Source organism: Phaenicophaeus curvirostris, chromosome Z (genome assembly GCF_032191515.1).
Source record: "Phaenicophaeus curvirostris isolate KB17595 chromosome Z, BPBGC_Pcur_1.0, whole genome shotgun sequence".
In the NCBI taxonomy this organism is placed as follows: Eukaryota; Metazoa; Chordata; class Aves; order Cuculiformes; family Cuculidae; genus Phaenicophaeus; species Phaenicophaeus curvirostris.
Window position 1 is genome coordinate 45,993,511 of NC_091431.1, and position 15,413 is coordinate 46,008,923.

Below are 15,413 nucleotides of genomic sequence, written 5' to 3' on the forward strand. Positions count from 1 at the left end.
TAAACAGGAATGTATACTATAAGAAAAAAAAATAAAAAAAAGGCACAGAAATTGTGTCCAGATGGGGAACATACGCCCTAGATCTGTCAGGTTACACAGAAAAACATAATAATTGTATCTAAAAACTAGAGCTTGACTTGAAAACAAAACAGCCCTTCCTTTTTGGGAGCAGGAAGGCTCACAGAAAAATGCGCAGAACTAAAGAAAACACAATTACAAAACTGTAAATTTAGTACCTTTTCTATTAGCTTCCACCACCACTGTGTAAAGGCCTCAAATTTGTTAACTATTCACTTAGAAGAGTTATAAAATCTGCACAGTGAACAGATTTTTTTTGATACTCCTGTGTAACTCCAAAGGCTAAAACAAAATACAAGTTTTGGTATTGACAGTCATTGCTATACGCAAACTTTCAAAGAAAGAAAAGGAAGAGCTTCTTTTGTCTCAATCTTGAGGTCCAGAATGAGAAAATCCAAAGTACCGTTTGAACTACTTTGGTTCGATTTGGTGTGGTAACTTGAATCATTGTCAGCAGCTCCAATGTTAAAATAACTTGTCAATAGTTTGCCTCGCCATTACCTACCAGTAACAGGCATCCTAATAGTGCTGTTTCACTACTATTTGTGGCTGACGCAGTAAGTGCAGTCTGGAAAGGTTTCAGACATCTGGCAATTAAAATCTGCAGTTGCAGAGCAAACACAGTACAAATGATAATTTATGTGCTCAATTCTTCTGTGTAAGGCTATCTTTCTCCCCTGTTCAGTCTCACTCCTCTGTTTGCTAACATTCTTTAATCCCTACTTGCATCCCAAAAGGTGAACTAATGACGACAGACTGTACAGGACATTTCTTTTAGGTTATGATTGAGACATGAGTAAAATTAACTCCCACCACACGTGCCAACACATACAGTCAAAACAAGTACTCATCACATGTTCTACCAGCTCCACAAAATTACCACAAACAGTATATGTTCTTGTTATTTCCTGTCATTGTGCCAACAGCTCCACTGAATCTTTGTCAAAAGCGACTAAGATCAATAAAACAAACACTCAACTACTGCATCCAAAACTGTTTCACACAAAGCCTCTTTGACATAATACCAGAAAGAAAAAAAAAGTCCAAATCATGAATATGTCTGAAGCAGCCCTAAGAATTCTGCCTCCCTTTACTGCCTGCTAAGGTTGTTCTTAAGTAGTACATCAATAATTAGTCATTAACATACAAGCAATCACTAACATTTACTCATTAAGTATTCAAAATAGATGTCACCTTTATTTAAAAAAAATTAGCTAATGCTAATATTATGGTAAGAACTCATTACAACACAACAATAATATACTGATTAAAGAACATATAGTCTATAGGAATACAATGAACGTTATATTCTCATAGACTAAAATAATTAGAACATTAACAGTTACAATCTAATCATAAACAAACTCATTAATATTTCAATATTACATATATTTATATTTACTAGTATATCAATATATATTAATAGACATTGAAACACTAATGTTGTTTTTTGTTTTGCAGACTACAAGTTTATGAGTATTAGTCAATTTACCTTATATTTTCATGGCTAACTGAAAGGAATAACTTTGGTAGCATGGGTGATACAGAATTACTCCTTGATAAATTTCAGAAATGACAGTGGTCAGGTAAACTTATTTTCTGTGAACTAGTTGATTACCGCACATATAATCTGTCAACATGTAAGTGAAGCCTGAATTCTCAATCACAAAGAAAATTCACCGAAATAAGACACCATCTTAGAATAAGACATTTATAAACTGTCTTTTACTTGTGCTAACTGCCACAGTACCCACAGTATTTGAAGTTACCAGTCTCAAATGTGAAGCATAACTAACAGTTTATTCAGATTTAAAAAAGGCTGCCTTACAGTTCCGTACTCTTACAGGGTACAGAATTTTTTATTAGCTACCATGCTACAATGTGATTGCTTTTCCAATATAAAACTATTTTGAATATTATATTCAATAAATGGAAAGGTTCTGCAAGAATTCATACAGATATCAGTTTTAAATAATATTATCAATAGAAATTTTGATTTCACATAAACTGATACCTGGATAGTTCTGTTTGTAGAAGGTCATGAAGTCCATTTCTGATTCACCAAATATTACACAAATATTAAGAGTATGACAATGAAAATCTTCGCCTGTGTAGACTGGCCTCCATTTCTTAATCTCTTCTCCCTTCCAAGTTAAAAACTCAGACTATGTACTCAATTTCTTCTTGCTTTACATTTGAAAAGTTTTTCTCCTTTGCCTACAAAACAAGTCCATATGCCTGCTCTTCTTAATAGAAGACACCCATAATGCACTGAGATGGTCTAATAAAACTCCTGTTATTCTAAAATTTAAAACCATCCACAAAACAGATATTCATTTACTTGCATGAATTATCAAGTCAATGTCTTCAATGTCTTCCCTACTTCCCAGTACTAGGTATGATTGCCTTTTTTTTTTTTTTTTTTTTTACACAAAGTATTTAATTGCACTTGATAGTAAATCTTCAGTGTGCCTCTTCCAATTAACCACGTCCTACACTAAGTCTTCCTACAGATACAACAATTCTCCTTTGTTATAATGAAAACTACACAAATATGCGAACAGTCCAATTACTTTTAAGGAATATACTCCCAGAACAGTGATACTTCTTGCTACATAAGCATGGAACGTGCGAACATTAATCATGCGAACATTAATCAGTTTAAGAAAAAATAAATTTCATTTTAGTTCCAGTGTAATTTTAAAATCGGCTGCACTGCTAGTATCTAAGTACCCATATATTATCTTCTTCTGTAAGGACAGAGGTGGCAAACTGGATCCATTTACCTCTAGTTCTTTTGTAACAGAAAAGGATGATATTAAAGTAATGATGAAAGCTAATGAGATGGAGGAGGAAAATCACACTGTCAAGGAGACTGCCCATAATGACTGGTCATCTGTTCATCCCTAAGAAGGCAATCACACAGCCTACTGAGAGTAATGTACGGATTTCTGTTCAAAGAACTCTGTTCAAAGAACTATACACCAATTTTAAAATCAAATAGGAAAACAAAGCTGAGGTACTAAGGTGAGTTCTACTATGTAAAAACTCCTAAATCCCAGAAACCACAGTTCCACATTTTAATTATAAGAAGCTGTAATATCCACATAAAAGTTTTATTCTTTAAAAATTTAATTAGCTGCTTCAGAGATTTACTCAAATTGTCAGGTAAGGATTAATACTCAATGAGTAGGGGTTACCAATTACCTCAAAAGTTACTGAGAACAGATTTTTCAGCTTTCGATAGAATTGAACATATAACATATACATAATATAAACACACTCTGATCAATCTGAATCAGAGATAATACATGAAACCTTATGGTTGCCCCCAGCAATCTCTCATGAAATGTAAAAACTCTGACTCGTAGCTAAGTCCGTACACCGTAAAAACATGCATTGTGATTCCATGTCACAGGCAGCTGTAAAATCAAGGTATGACATCAATTTTAATTAAGTGATGGCTAGTAGACAAAAAAACCCCAACAACATACTTTATATGACATGTAGAGATTTTATGAGTCGGTCAAACAAATCTTACCCCAGCAGAATTTTAGCATGAACCTCTTTGTTAGTCCTTGAGATTTCTCTCAAAGAGGTAATTTCTGCATCAAACCAAAATCCTCTTTCTTCTGGAGTCTCAACATTGTAGTTAACCATCACCACATCACCCACTTTCAGTTCACTCCACTTCAGAATGGTCCTTGCTCGCGGTCGAAGATTAATGGTGTCCATTTCTATTACACCATTTTCTGGGTACCTTGAAAAGTAAAACCAACAACAATTAATCATTAAAGACTCCGGCAACAGCAAGTATTTAAGTTTCAGACAACATTTTTGAAAAGCAAATATTTTTAAATGTGCTTTAGGCATTTAAGAAACATAGTATAAAAAACTGACCTAATATCCTTTTGAAAGTTCAGTTCTTGCCACAAACCAGGAATTCAACTACTCTCAGATGCAAAAGACACTCTTAATGAGTTTTCTCTCTCAAAAAAAAAAACCCTAAGAAAATCTATAAGTACTGGCTTATTTTTTTATTGGAATGCAATAAAGTTCAAGGATTTGGCACACTCATGACCCTAGTTTGCTCCCAGTAAACTCAATATTCCAGTTAAAATGACAATGAAAAAATAATGAGGATCAGAACTCATTTTTCCAGGTCAGCTTAGCTTTGCTTTCACGCATTTGTTACATTTCCACTAACTTCAGTAACAACACACTGAACACCCCTATAGATACAGCATGTAAAATTCACCATGCACCATGTTTAAAAAAAATAAAATAAAATGTATAACTACAAAATGTAGTGAGAAACAGAATTAAAACTCTCAATGAGATACATGAACTAACACACTGAAAAATGTCTTCCCTTGAAATGAAAAAGCAAAAAAAAACTAGAAAGATAAATCACGGGAATCATTCATTTTCTTGACAACACACACTTCTCCTGGCAAGATATATTAAGGAATGGTATATTATAAGAAATTAATGGCTCACTGAATCATAACTAAGAAATTTTGCTTGATTTTTCATTGAAATTTGGTGACTTTTTACACAGCATTTTACATAATATTACTCACAAATTCCTAGAGTTTATAAGATATTGCTTTCTTTCTCCTATGACAGTGTATGTCATCGCAGCATACATACAAGTCAGAGTAATGAATAATTCCTGAAGAGCTCCAATTCCTTTCCAAGCTGAGAAAGGTTCAGCAGAATTAAGTAATATTTGACAGCACTGCAACTAAAATCCCAGTGTAAGCTTTTAAGATTTGAGATGTTAACTTTTTAGTTTAACACCACGGCCTTTGTAAATCCTCTGCATAAGGCAATTATTCCATTATATTAAGAGCCTGAATCATTGGCATATGTGGTGGAAAAATAGGACAATATGGACATGAAAATATTGCTTGAAAGAAAAAAGCTTGTCTGTTCCGAAAAGTGAAGAGTAAGATGCTATACCAAAACGGTGAAGTTCCCGTCTGATACTGTGTATAAGTAAATAAAGACTCTTCTGTCATTTAGGTACTTGTTCATGAGGTCACAGTACAAATATATCAGAGAAAATGAAAAAAGGTCTACTGCCTACAAATGAGCGTTATTAAAACTATTCATTTTTCCTTCTTAACAAGCATTGCTGAAGATGATGCATCTTAAATTATATTTCCATTATGCAATTACTGGTACTTTAGCAAAAGCATTCATGCTTTGTAGTTAATACACCTTTATCAAACAGCACAGTTCAATCATAATGGCAAAATTCTAGTCTTACTAATAAAACTATGGCTCTATCACTTTCCAGCATGCCTCTCAGCGAACATAATCATTTCAAGCTGCTCGGGAAATCACAGAGTGTAACTTAATACATTACTACATAAACAAATATTAAAATTACTGTCATTAACACCATGAGGCTCCCATACACTACAGACTGAAATCCAGATCTCTACTCCTAAACAACTGATTGCAAGCCTACTGATATAACAGAAGATATTTAAATCAAGTTGATTTTGCTTTGTTTTACACCTTATATTTAATCTAACACACAAGTTTGTTACCACAGATTAGGCAGGGGGCGAGGCTAGAACTGGCATTCTACCTCCAGGCATTTCTTTGTCCTCTACCATGCAGATATCTAATGTGTGCATTAAATTTGTCAGTTGGGTTTTGGGTTTTTTTTGTTTATAGAAACAAATAGTTTGACATAGTTTAAAAGTGGCTGTACTTCTAGATAAACCAATGGCCAAGTAAAAACCTTAACTATTTAAAGTTAAATCCAAAGAGTGTTTTTTCCCCCGCAACACTTTCAAATCCAAATTATAAATATTATATGACAGTAACTATATCATACAAAGACAGGTGGCTTGGGATCAAGCCATTATGACAGTCACATATGATGTAACTCATGCAACCTTCCACAGTTCCTACTCGGTTTTATTTCCAGTTTGTGTGTACTGCAAAGCAAACATTCATTGTTTCACCTTTGCATCATGCAGATTTCCCTTAAAAGAACTATTATACAATTCTACTATAATAATTATGAAAGTTATAACTAATATCCACAGAAACCCTAAGACAGGTTCATTTGCAGGTCAGAAGACAAAGCAAAAAGCAACTATAAAGATAACATCTATTTTATTGAGTGCTTGTATAATGGCATTGCATTATAGTACAATAGTCTACTGGAATCTTAAGACAGCTATATTTGAACTATTAGTCAGTTCCAATCATCTTACAATTAACCCATCCTAAGGTTTGGAGAAGACACCAAGCAGCATACAGCAGTGTGTGCTTAAACATCAGGAAACTAAAGATGATTAAGAGAAAAACGACAGTGCTTATGAGTACAGTGAAATAATCAATTGAGATGTACATATATGATCAGTGGGACTGTAAAAATTAGCAATATGTATCAAAGAAGTTCATTGTCACTATCTAAATAAACAAACCACACAAAAAAAAAACCCCAAACTTGTGACTTAAAACCGTTTACATTAATAGAAATGTAGATTTTTCAGATCAAAGTTATTCTCTTCTAAAAAAAAAAAAATCCCCTTCAGGTTCTGTTTTTTTCTGGGAAGCCTTTGAAAAAAGTCTTTTTAAATTAATCATTCTCCATTCCTCCCCCAACCCCTTCAGATTTGTGCGATATTTCCCACCCGTACACAACTCAGAACAACTCTTCTCTGCTGTACTGCTGAGCTACTTCAGAGATTCTTGTTGTTAACAATGACTCCAACTCCATTCTTGGAACTATCTGATGAAAGAACCCAAACAAAGAAGGCTGCTTATCTGCATGACTACAACAAGATCGCTTACCAAAAGATACACCCAAAGTCCCCTCTGACAGACAGAAACAATCTAACTGCTTTCTAAAGAAATAAAGAGAAGGTAGACTCTTCACTAAGTCAGTTTTTCATCTTAATGGCTGGTCAGAGACCTAGGCTCACAAACTTTGTAAGCTATCTTTATTCTTCCAAACAAGTGATATTTCCCATGTCAGAAGTCACCTATCTTGCATCAGGTTCCAGACAACGAATGTTCAGCTGCTATGCCGTCACACAGAGAAATATACTTTTATGGACACTAGTGAACGCCAACAGACATTTAACTATTAACATATGACAATAACCAACACTCCAGGCAGAAGAGGAGAAAGAGCATTTGTCACAAGCTTTTCAAGTCAGGCACAAAGCCACACAGAGTCAAACTACACATTAAGCACAGAACCACTGTTCTTCATTATACTAAGTAAACAGTACAGTAAACTTGTGCCCTCAAATATATCTAATGCCACAAGTTATCTGAATAAATATAGAAAAAACACACTCATATTAGAAAATGCTGTTACTGCCATGTTAATTTTCACAAAGTTTAAGAAGTTATTTGTAAAAATCCCACATTAACCTAAAACCAGATCTTCTAAATATGCAAGAAAAATATTTAAATACAGTATCACAAAATGCGAATACATGGGCTTGGGTAAATAAGCCAAAACAGAGAACAAATACAATCTTTTAACAAGCCTTAACAGTGAAAAGAAAAAAACAATTCTGACAAGCTATAATAAAGGACTACTGTTAGACATTAATTTTTACTGAAAGCATTTTCTTATTATTATATTACTTTTAAAACCCTAACAAGACCCTTCAGGCAAAATGGAAACATTTTCACAGCAGTGTTCTATTTAGACTAGCGTAAGTTTGTCACAGTTGAAATGAAGATTAGATGACACAATTCAACCTTTAAATTTAGAGCATTTGTAGACATTTCCTTGGTTTTCCATGTTTTTCATGACAAGTGGCTTCCAATATTGAAAAAAAGCAGAAACTGTAACAGTAAGCATATTCACGACAATGAATACCACCCACAACACAACTCATGTTCATTGTTAAGCTCTACTTCCCTGTAATTTATATTTCCCCTGCAAGTTTTCTAACTGTAAATACTAACACAAGCATAGCAAAGATTTCTTAGAATTTTCTATCTGTGTAGAGTTTCTATAGCAAAGAACTATCCATTAAGTCAGAATTCCAATGTTTCTTGGCTATGGTCAGCATCTGCTCATTCCTAAAATGCTCAATTACTAAAAAACATATTAGCGCTATGTCAGAATATACACAAGCCTGATCAATTTACTGAGAACTTGCAATATATGCTTTAACAGTCCTCCCGGCTGTTAACAAAACTGGAAAAAATAAAGTTCTTGAAACAGAAGTCAAGGCTTCCCCAGCCCTTCTCCATACCAGTATCGTAAGGAATGTTAGCGCAGATGTGGAATATCTTAAATTGGGGGAGTGGGGGCTGAGGGTGGGGTTCTTGCAACATACATAGAATGAAAGTACAGTTTATTTTCCCAATCAAACTCGGAAAAGAGTCATTCAATATGTACCCAGAAATGAAGGAAACAGAAGGGCACAAATATAAGAAGAGAGAAAATGGAATGAACTCTGAGAAAGCATATCTGATTAAGAAAGCAGGTATGAATAAAAACTACATTTATACTACCACCATCCCGGATACTTGCTACCTGAAGAAATAATAAGCATTATTTTGCTCAAGTATTTTGAGAAAGCAAGTAACACTACACTGGAAGAGCATCTAAGCCACAATTACAAACTGGAAAAAAAGACAATCCTGGGATAATAAAGCTGTGTGTCTGCACTTCCAAAAGACGACCATCAGATCTGATAATTTGTTATTACAAGTAAAGAGCAGCATATTTCAGACGACAGACTGGAAGGAATAATGAATATCAATAAAGATAAATATCAACCCCATGGAACGTAAACAAAATCTTGAAAACCTTGCCTAATAACTAATAATTACAGAACTAAGCAGCTTAAACCCTGAGAAAACGCATTAATAGCCTGTAGCGGAACATCTTCCTTCACTAATTATTTCATTCCTCAGTAATACAAAAAACTAACTTCTAGACCTACACCATTGCACTGTACGGACAACATGCATACTCTGAAGCAAGACAAATTGGAAATGGTATCAAAACAGAAGTTCAGAAGCTGTAAAATATATACGTACAGTTGAATTTTTAATACAAAACTGTTGTATAACAAGTCTAAATACTATGAATGTAATCACAACTACATTTACTTCACTAGCTAGCACACAGGATGACAAGTCATGCAGCTACTGAAAGACCTTTTTCAGAAACCTTTCCGCAGGTGTTCAATCTTTTGACTGTTCAAGGAGAACGCTTACAGCTAATTCGAAGCAAATAAATAAGAAGCAGAGAGTTCAAATCACATTCTCACTGACCACAACATTTTTTCAGTCAAGTATCACTCCTAAATGAAAAAAAAAAAAAATAAAATTAACTGTTGACATTTCAGCCGTTCGCTCAAACAACTTTTAGAACAGCAAAGCTTCCCTCCTTTCATTTCATACGCTTTCTAAAGAGACAAAAACCACATGGCTTTTCCTTTTCAGTTTGCAGAAAAAGCTGGTTGTCAAGACTAATATCCGCAAACACTTTCGAAGTTATGAAACAGATTACGCAATTAGGAAAAATACCACAGACAGGACAAGGAATCTTACAAAGAACGGAATTCTTGACATTTAAGAGCAACAGCATGCAGCCTATTTCCCCAAAATACTTCTAAGCTTGGACTAACATGCCTAGACAACCACAGTATAGTGGCACTCTTTTCTAATCAGAATTTAAAGCATGAAGACTTAAATATGATCTAGTGAGTTTCCTACTTTTTCAGCACTGTTTAAATATCTGTACTTTTTCAGCACTGTTTAAATATCTGTATGAGAGAAAGTTTTGAATGAATAAGGAAACTAATCGTGGATATTAGAAACTAAAACCAAAATCACACAGCTAGGAGAGGTACTGCAAGTAATCATTCAGACCAATTATGAAAAGTTTGCAACTGACAGGAGGTCAAAGAAAACATGCTTCCCCTAGGAAAAGATTGGCTTAAAAGATTCTGCTGCGCAGATGATAAGACTTCTTGTTCCTCTTCCTTTTCTGAAATTCTAAAGTGGTCAACATGAACCAAAGGTAACAAATACCACAACAATACTGTGGTTCATAGCCATATTTCTTTATATTTCTAGACATTAACTAGTATCATTCAAAAGAAATCACCCCCGAGGCTCCTCACTTCAACTGCTGAAGGAATTCTGCCAGGAATTTGACAGCATATACCTGCCCAACATGCAATATTTCATGTGCTTAACGCATATAAAGGAAAAAACTCAAATATTACAGTTAAACATTTACAAGTCATATTTTCAGAAATACACAGTGCGCAAGGGGATGTGTTTTGGCATTTCATCACAGAAAACAGAACAAATGTTTGCAGCAGGCATTTTCACTAATGCTGCTCAAAGCAGCTACCTCAAAGTAGCGGTGCTTCCTCCCCTTGTTTTGCCCACACTGTGCAGCCACTGGGCAAATTAATTTGATTGGATCAGGGACATAAACCCCAGTAATATTCACTCCATGAACGTTAGTTTTTAGATATATCAGAAAGCAAAACCACTTCAACATACAGTCACACAACCACCAAAATAAATGCAATTTTATGCCAGATGTACACAGTTGGATAGAAAGGCAAGAGGAAGCAGCAGCAGCCACCTCATCTGTCAAATGGCCCATGTGTTCTGGTCTCCAAAATCAATTTATCATTGTGCCATCTGTGTAAATTCTCAAATACTTCCTATAAATTCCAGCCTACTACCTCTATTTGAGCACTTCACATAAAAAATATTTCACTATGCAAGTCTTCAAACCATTTCCCAAGAAAGAATAGAAGGTTTAAGTCTATCATGCTCTCTATGATCTCTTCAGCTAAGGATACACTTTCAAGGAAAAAGTGATTATTTTCCCTGACCAAGTAGCACTTAAAACTTCTCATTCCCCCAAAATATCCTGTACTCTCCAACTACAAGAGTGTTTTGCACATTACTTAAACAGCACAAAGAACGACTAAATTTTTTTGACCTCTAACACAGTGAAATTCTATTTTTCTTAATATACGTGTGTGTAAATATATATAAGCACACACATTTTTAAATAAAATGCAGAATTGTGCATAAATTATTTTTCAGAGGCTAATGACAGTCTGGACTGAAACAGGCAAGGCTTTTCGTAAGGATAATGGCAGCAGCAGGACAGAGCACTTTAAAGGGCTAGGCTATTACAGTCTTTCAAACAAAATGCCTTACAGTTGTTTTAATTTTGTCTCCTCTTTATAAAAAGGATGATCAGTAATAACTTTAGCCTCCACTGGGAGCTGTTTCTCCTCACATCACTTTCAAGGTGAACTTTTCTTACTGTCTGCAACCCTAATTAGTCCTAAATAAATAGAATAGACAGGTAAGAAAAAGGTTGAAATAAAAAAAACCCTAATTTTTGACAATGAGAATTCCCTTTGTAGTTAAGGACCTTCTCTTCCTGCACTTACACTTTTCTAAGCTCCTACAAAATTAAATATAGGAATTAATGTTTTCCATTTGAATAGGATTAGATCTGGGCAATGAACAAACATTTCAGAGAGTATTTCAAGCAAGATCCCTCCCGATCTTTTCCCTCTTAAACTGTTTCATCTATCTGAATCAAGTTTGTTGCCCTATTTCCAATTTTGGCATCACTTTCAGTTAGCAAGAAGCATCTATGCCCTTATCGTAGCTCAAACATTCCAAAAGCAGAAATAAATAAGCTTAAATGGTAGAAAAAAAAAATAAAGAAAAAACAGAAATGAAAATGAAAACACAAGAGTATTGAGTTGACATGTCAATGGATTCTGTGTAATGTTTAACAGCAACCCCTCCCCCTCTAAATGAAAAGTTGTTACTGACAGACTGATACGACTCAATTAGTTCAATTTACATTTAGGAACATAGGAGTCCAACAGGTGTCCTGGATCATTGACATCAGCCTCCTTTCATTACAAGCTACCAGACACACATTAATCTGTAATTGGACTCAGTTTTTGATCTGAGGGTCTAAAATTACTGTGGTATTTTCCACAATTAGTTTATGGAAGACAAATTGGCTAACAAGACAGACTTATTGATTGGACTTACAGGTATGTTAAAGGCATATTCTTATGTGCCTTTACCATCAAAGCAGGCTTCATCCCTTTGGGCTAAGGAACATTTTTGTTAAACAGTTCTACAAAGTTTAGTAGAATAGCAAGTGAATTTATTCTTGAGGACTGTATGCTTTTTAATTAGGACCCATATACTACACTGACACAAGCTGTTTATTTGGAAGTGGCAGCATCAGCAACTTAAGAACAGGATCAGTAAGAACAGACACATCACTATATACCAAGGAAAATTAACACCGCTGGTAATTCAGTAATTTTATTTTAAAAACATATTACTTAGATTTATTTCATAAACAAAACTGCCTCTGTAACACAGAAATCTGTACACATTGTCCTCACCCCATTCCACCTTCCCTATAGTTTTGGTACAGGAAGTGCATGCAAATGCATCACTAGCAGCAGCAACTACACAACTGGGCTCTCTTCAGGAAGCAAGGGTCAGCACACCCAGAGTGCAAATGAGTGTGTCACTCTAGGAATACCACATTATGACCATGCCTGCTCTGCCAGGCTGCAGAGGAGCAGCAAAGTTAACCCAAAGCTAACTGTTTTGTCTCCACAGAACAGCTGATGGTTTTCCTTAACTTCAAAAACCCAACATCAGCACAGGCTGCAGGACAATAAATGATGAACGTGCACATGGAAATAACACCTCAGAGAAGTCAAGTGCTCTTAAGTAGCGCTCCTAACTACCTACACATCAGGCTAAAGACACAATCAGTGGCTCCTCACACCCACAGTTTAGGAAGAGTAGGTTTCCAATTTCTTCACTGCACAGTAATTACTGTAGGATTGCACCCAAGGCCAAAATAATTTCTAAATGCATGTTATAGCCAGTATTAATACTCCACAGATATCCAGAATGGTGATGCTCTCTAATAATATCAGAGTTAAAAGTATATTGCATGTTAAGCTTTGCCTTAATCTTGCAAGAGATTTACAAATTACTAGCATCCACTGAGATTATCTTCAAGATCACTGCATCCTCACTACAAGAAGGATGTTGAGGCTCTGGAGCGAGTCCAGAGAAGAGCAACAAAGCTGGTGAAGGGGCTGGAGAACAAGTCTTAGGAGAAGCAGCTGAGGGAACTGGGGTTGTTTAGCCTGGAGAAGAGAAGGCTGAGGGGAGACCTTATTGCTCTCTACAATTACCTGAAAGGAGGTTGTAGAGAGGAGGGAGCTGGCCTCTTCTCCCAGCTGATGGGGGACAGAACAAGAGGGAATGGCCTCATGCTCCTCCGCCAGGGGAGGTTCAGGCTGTACATCAGAAAAAATTTTTCACAGAAAGTGTCATTGCACACTGGCACAGGCTGCCCAGGGAGGTGGCTGAGTCACCTTCCCTGGAGGTGTTTAAAAGACGGGTGGATGAGGTGCTGAGGGGCATGGTTTAGTGGTCGATAAGAATGGTTGGACTCGATGATCCTGGGGGTCTTTTCCAATCTGGTGATTCTGTGATTTTCCAGCTAACAGCACAAAGATTTAGGGATCATCTAAAGTAGTTGGTCCCAAGCAAGCTGGATGACATCTGTTCTATCCAGCTCATGAAAAGCTACATAGTTGAACACAAGAAAGCTACTTTTCTAACCAAAACCAGAAGCAGGTTGAATCTTAGTTTAAGGTAAAACCTAGACTAGGTCCCAAAGGAAATCTTGTAATGTAAAAAAACCAAAACAAACCAACACACTGAAACCCATATATATGCTGTCCCTCTCCCTGTAGAAGTGAAATAACTCATAGAATAGAATCACAGAATCATATAATGGTTTGACCTGGAAGAGACTTTTAAGATCATCTAGTTCCTACCCCCCTACCACAGCCAGAGATACATCCCACTGGACTAGGCTACTCAAGGTCCCCTCCAGCCTGGCCTTGAACACTTATAGGGAGGGGGCATCCACAAAAAAATCATGGAAGTCAACTTGCTGAAGAATAGAAACAACAAACTGGTTGCCACAGGCACTGAAGTTTAACATCAGCTATCAGCTTTCTACTCCTTTAATGATGGTCCCTCAAAGATTGCAGCATTCTCACAAAATCCAGAAGAAACATTAACTTTACGAAAGAGCAAGGAAAAAAAGCCTTCAAAGCCACTGAAAGATAGTGTAGTGATATGGAAGCAAGGACTAACAAAATAATCCTCAAGATCCATCAGACAAACAAAAGTATCAACTAAACAGCTTCTCTTTAAAGAGGGGGACTAATGGACAAGAGTCCTAACATACCTGGAAATGTAAGTTCATCAGATTAGTCTTCCTGTTCACCGACAATGATAAAGGCTATTTTAGTAAAATGAAAGATTTAAGAACCAGGGGAGAAATAATCTACTCAACAAATCTTCTACTGAAATACTACTAACTTCTGCCTGCAGAGATCTGGGAACTTAGTAAAGCTTTTAGGAATCCTCAGTAATAGTAACAGCCAACTGGCTACCTAAACTGCAAAAATCAAGCTGGACATGTAACTCACTTACAGTGCATCCTACCTCACACTGCTTTTCAGATGCTCCTTATAGCATCCAAGTCAGATACCCATACTTACAGACTACAAAAAGATCCAACATATCTGATACAGAACAGACACAGACTTGACTATAATGTCGTGAGCTGCAAAATGAGAACTCAGGCTACTTCCAGATGTGAAAGAATTCAGAAAACATCACTCCACAGATCATATCAAGCACAAAATGAATAGATGATCCGTCTTGCTAAGTATCTAATTTCCTAGAATATATAATCACAGTGTACTTCGTGACACATCATGCAGGTATTACCTAAGGGTCAAATTAAACTTCCGTACTGGTTGATATAAAGCCTCAATGGGATATCATCAGCCAAACATGTGGGCCCTGAAAAGAGTTGCCTATGTCTGTGCCATAATAAATTTATAGATGAATACAGGCCGCCAAACTGACATGCCTCAGGCTGCAGATGTGTTCAGCCTTCCTGTGACTATCACTGAAATCCTCCTTTACAAGTGACTTAAACAGGAAAAGGAAGGAAAAGACAGCATTTCTTTGGAACAAGTCTCTCCACTACCTCAGGGAAAGCCAACCATCAAGAAGCCAATATTGACAGGAAGAACTGTCACTACATACAGTGCTCCACAAGCAACTAATATGAAACAGAGTGAGTTAAGAGGGAAGAGTAATCTTCTGCATGACACAGCGCTGTATTACATGTCCTTATGGTACTGAAGTGTCCTGCTCCTGATTTACAAGTGGTTCTTACGCAAGCTAAGGTGGAGACTACC

The 15,413-nt window shown here is 36.0% G+C and overlaps 1 protein-coding gene across 3 annotated transcripts in view; it reads right to left on the reverse strand.

Annotated features, from left to right (window-relative positions):
- Positions 1–15,413, reverse strand: part of UHRF2 (ubiquitin like with PHD and ring finger domains 2) — a 92,042-nt gene that overhangs the window by 49,976 nt on the left and 26,653 nt on the right. For all 3 annotated transcript variants that reach the window (XM_069881243.1, XM_069881244.1, XM_069881245.1), the window contains exon 4: positions 3,620–3,838. In XM_069881243.1, coding sequence (XP_069737344.1) covers positions 3,620–3,838 — 219 coding nt within the window. The remainder of the gene's footprint in view (positions 1–3,619; positions 3,839–15,413) is intronic.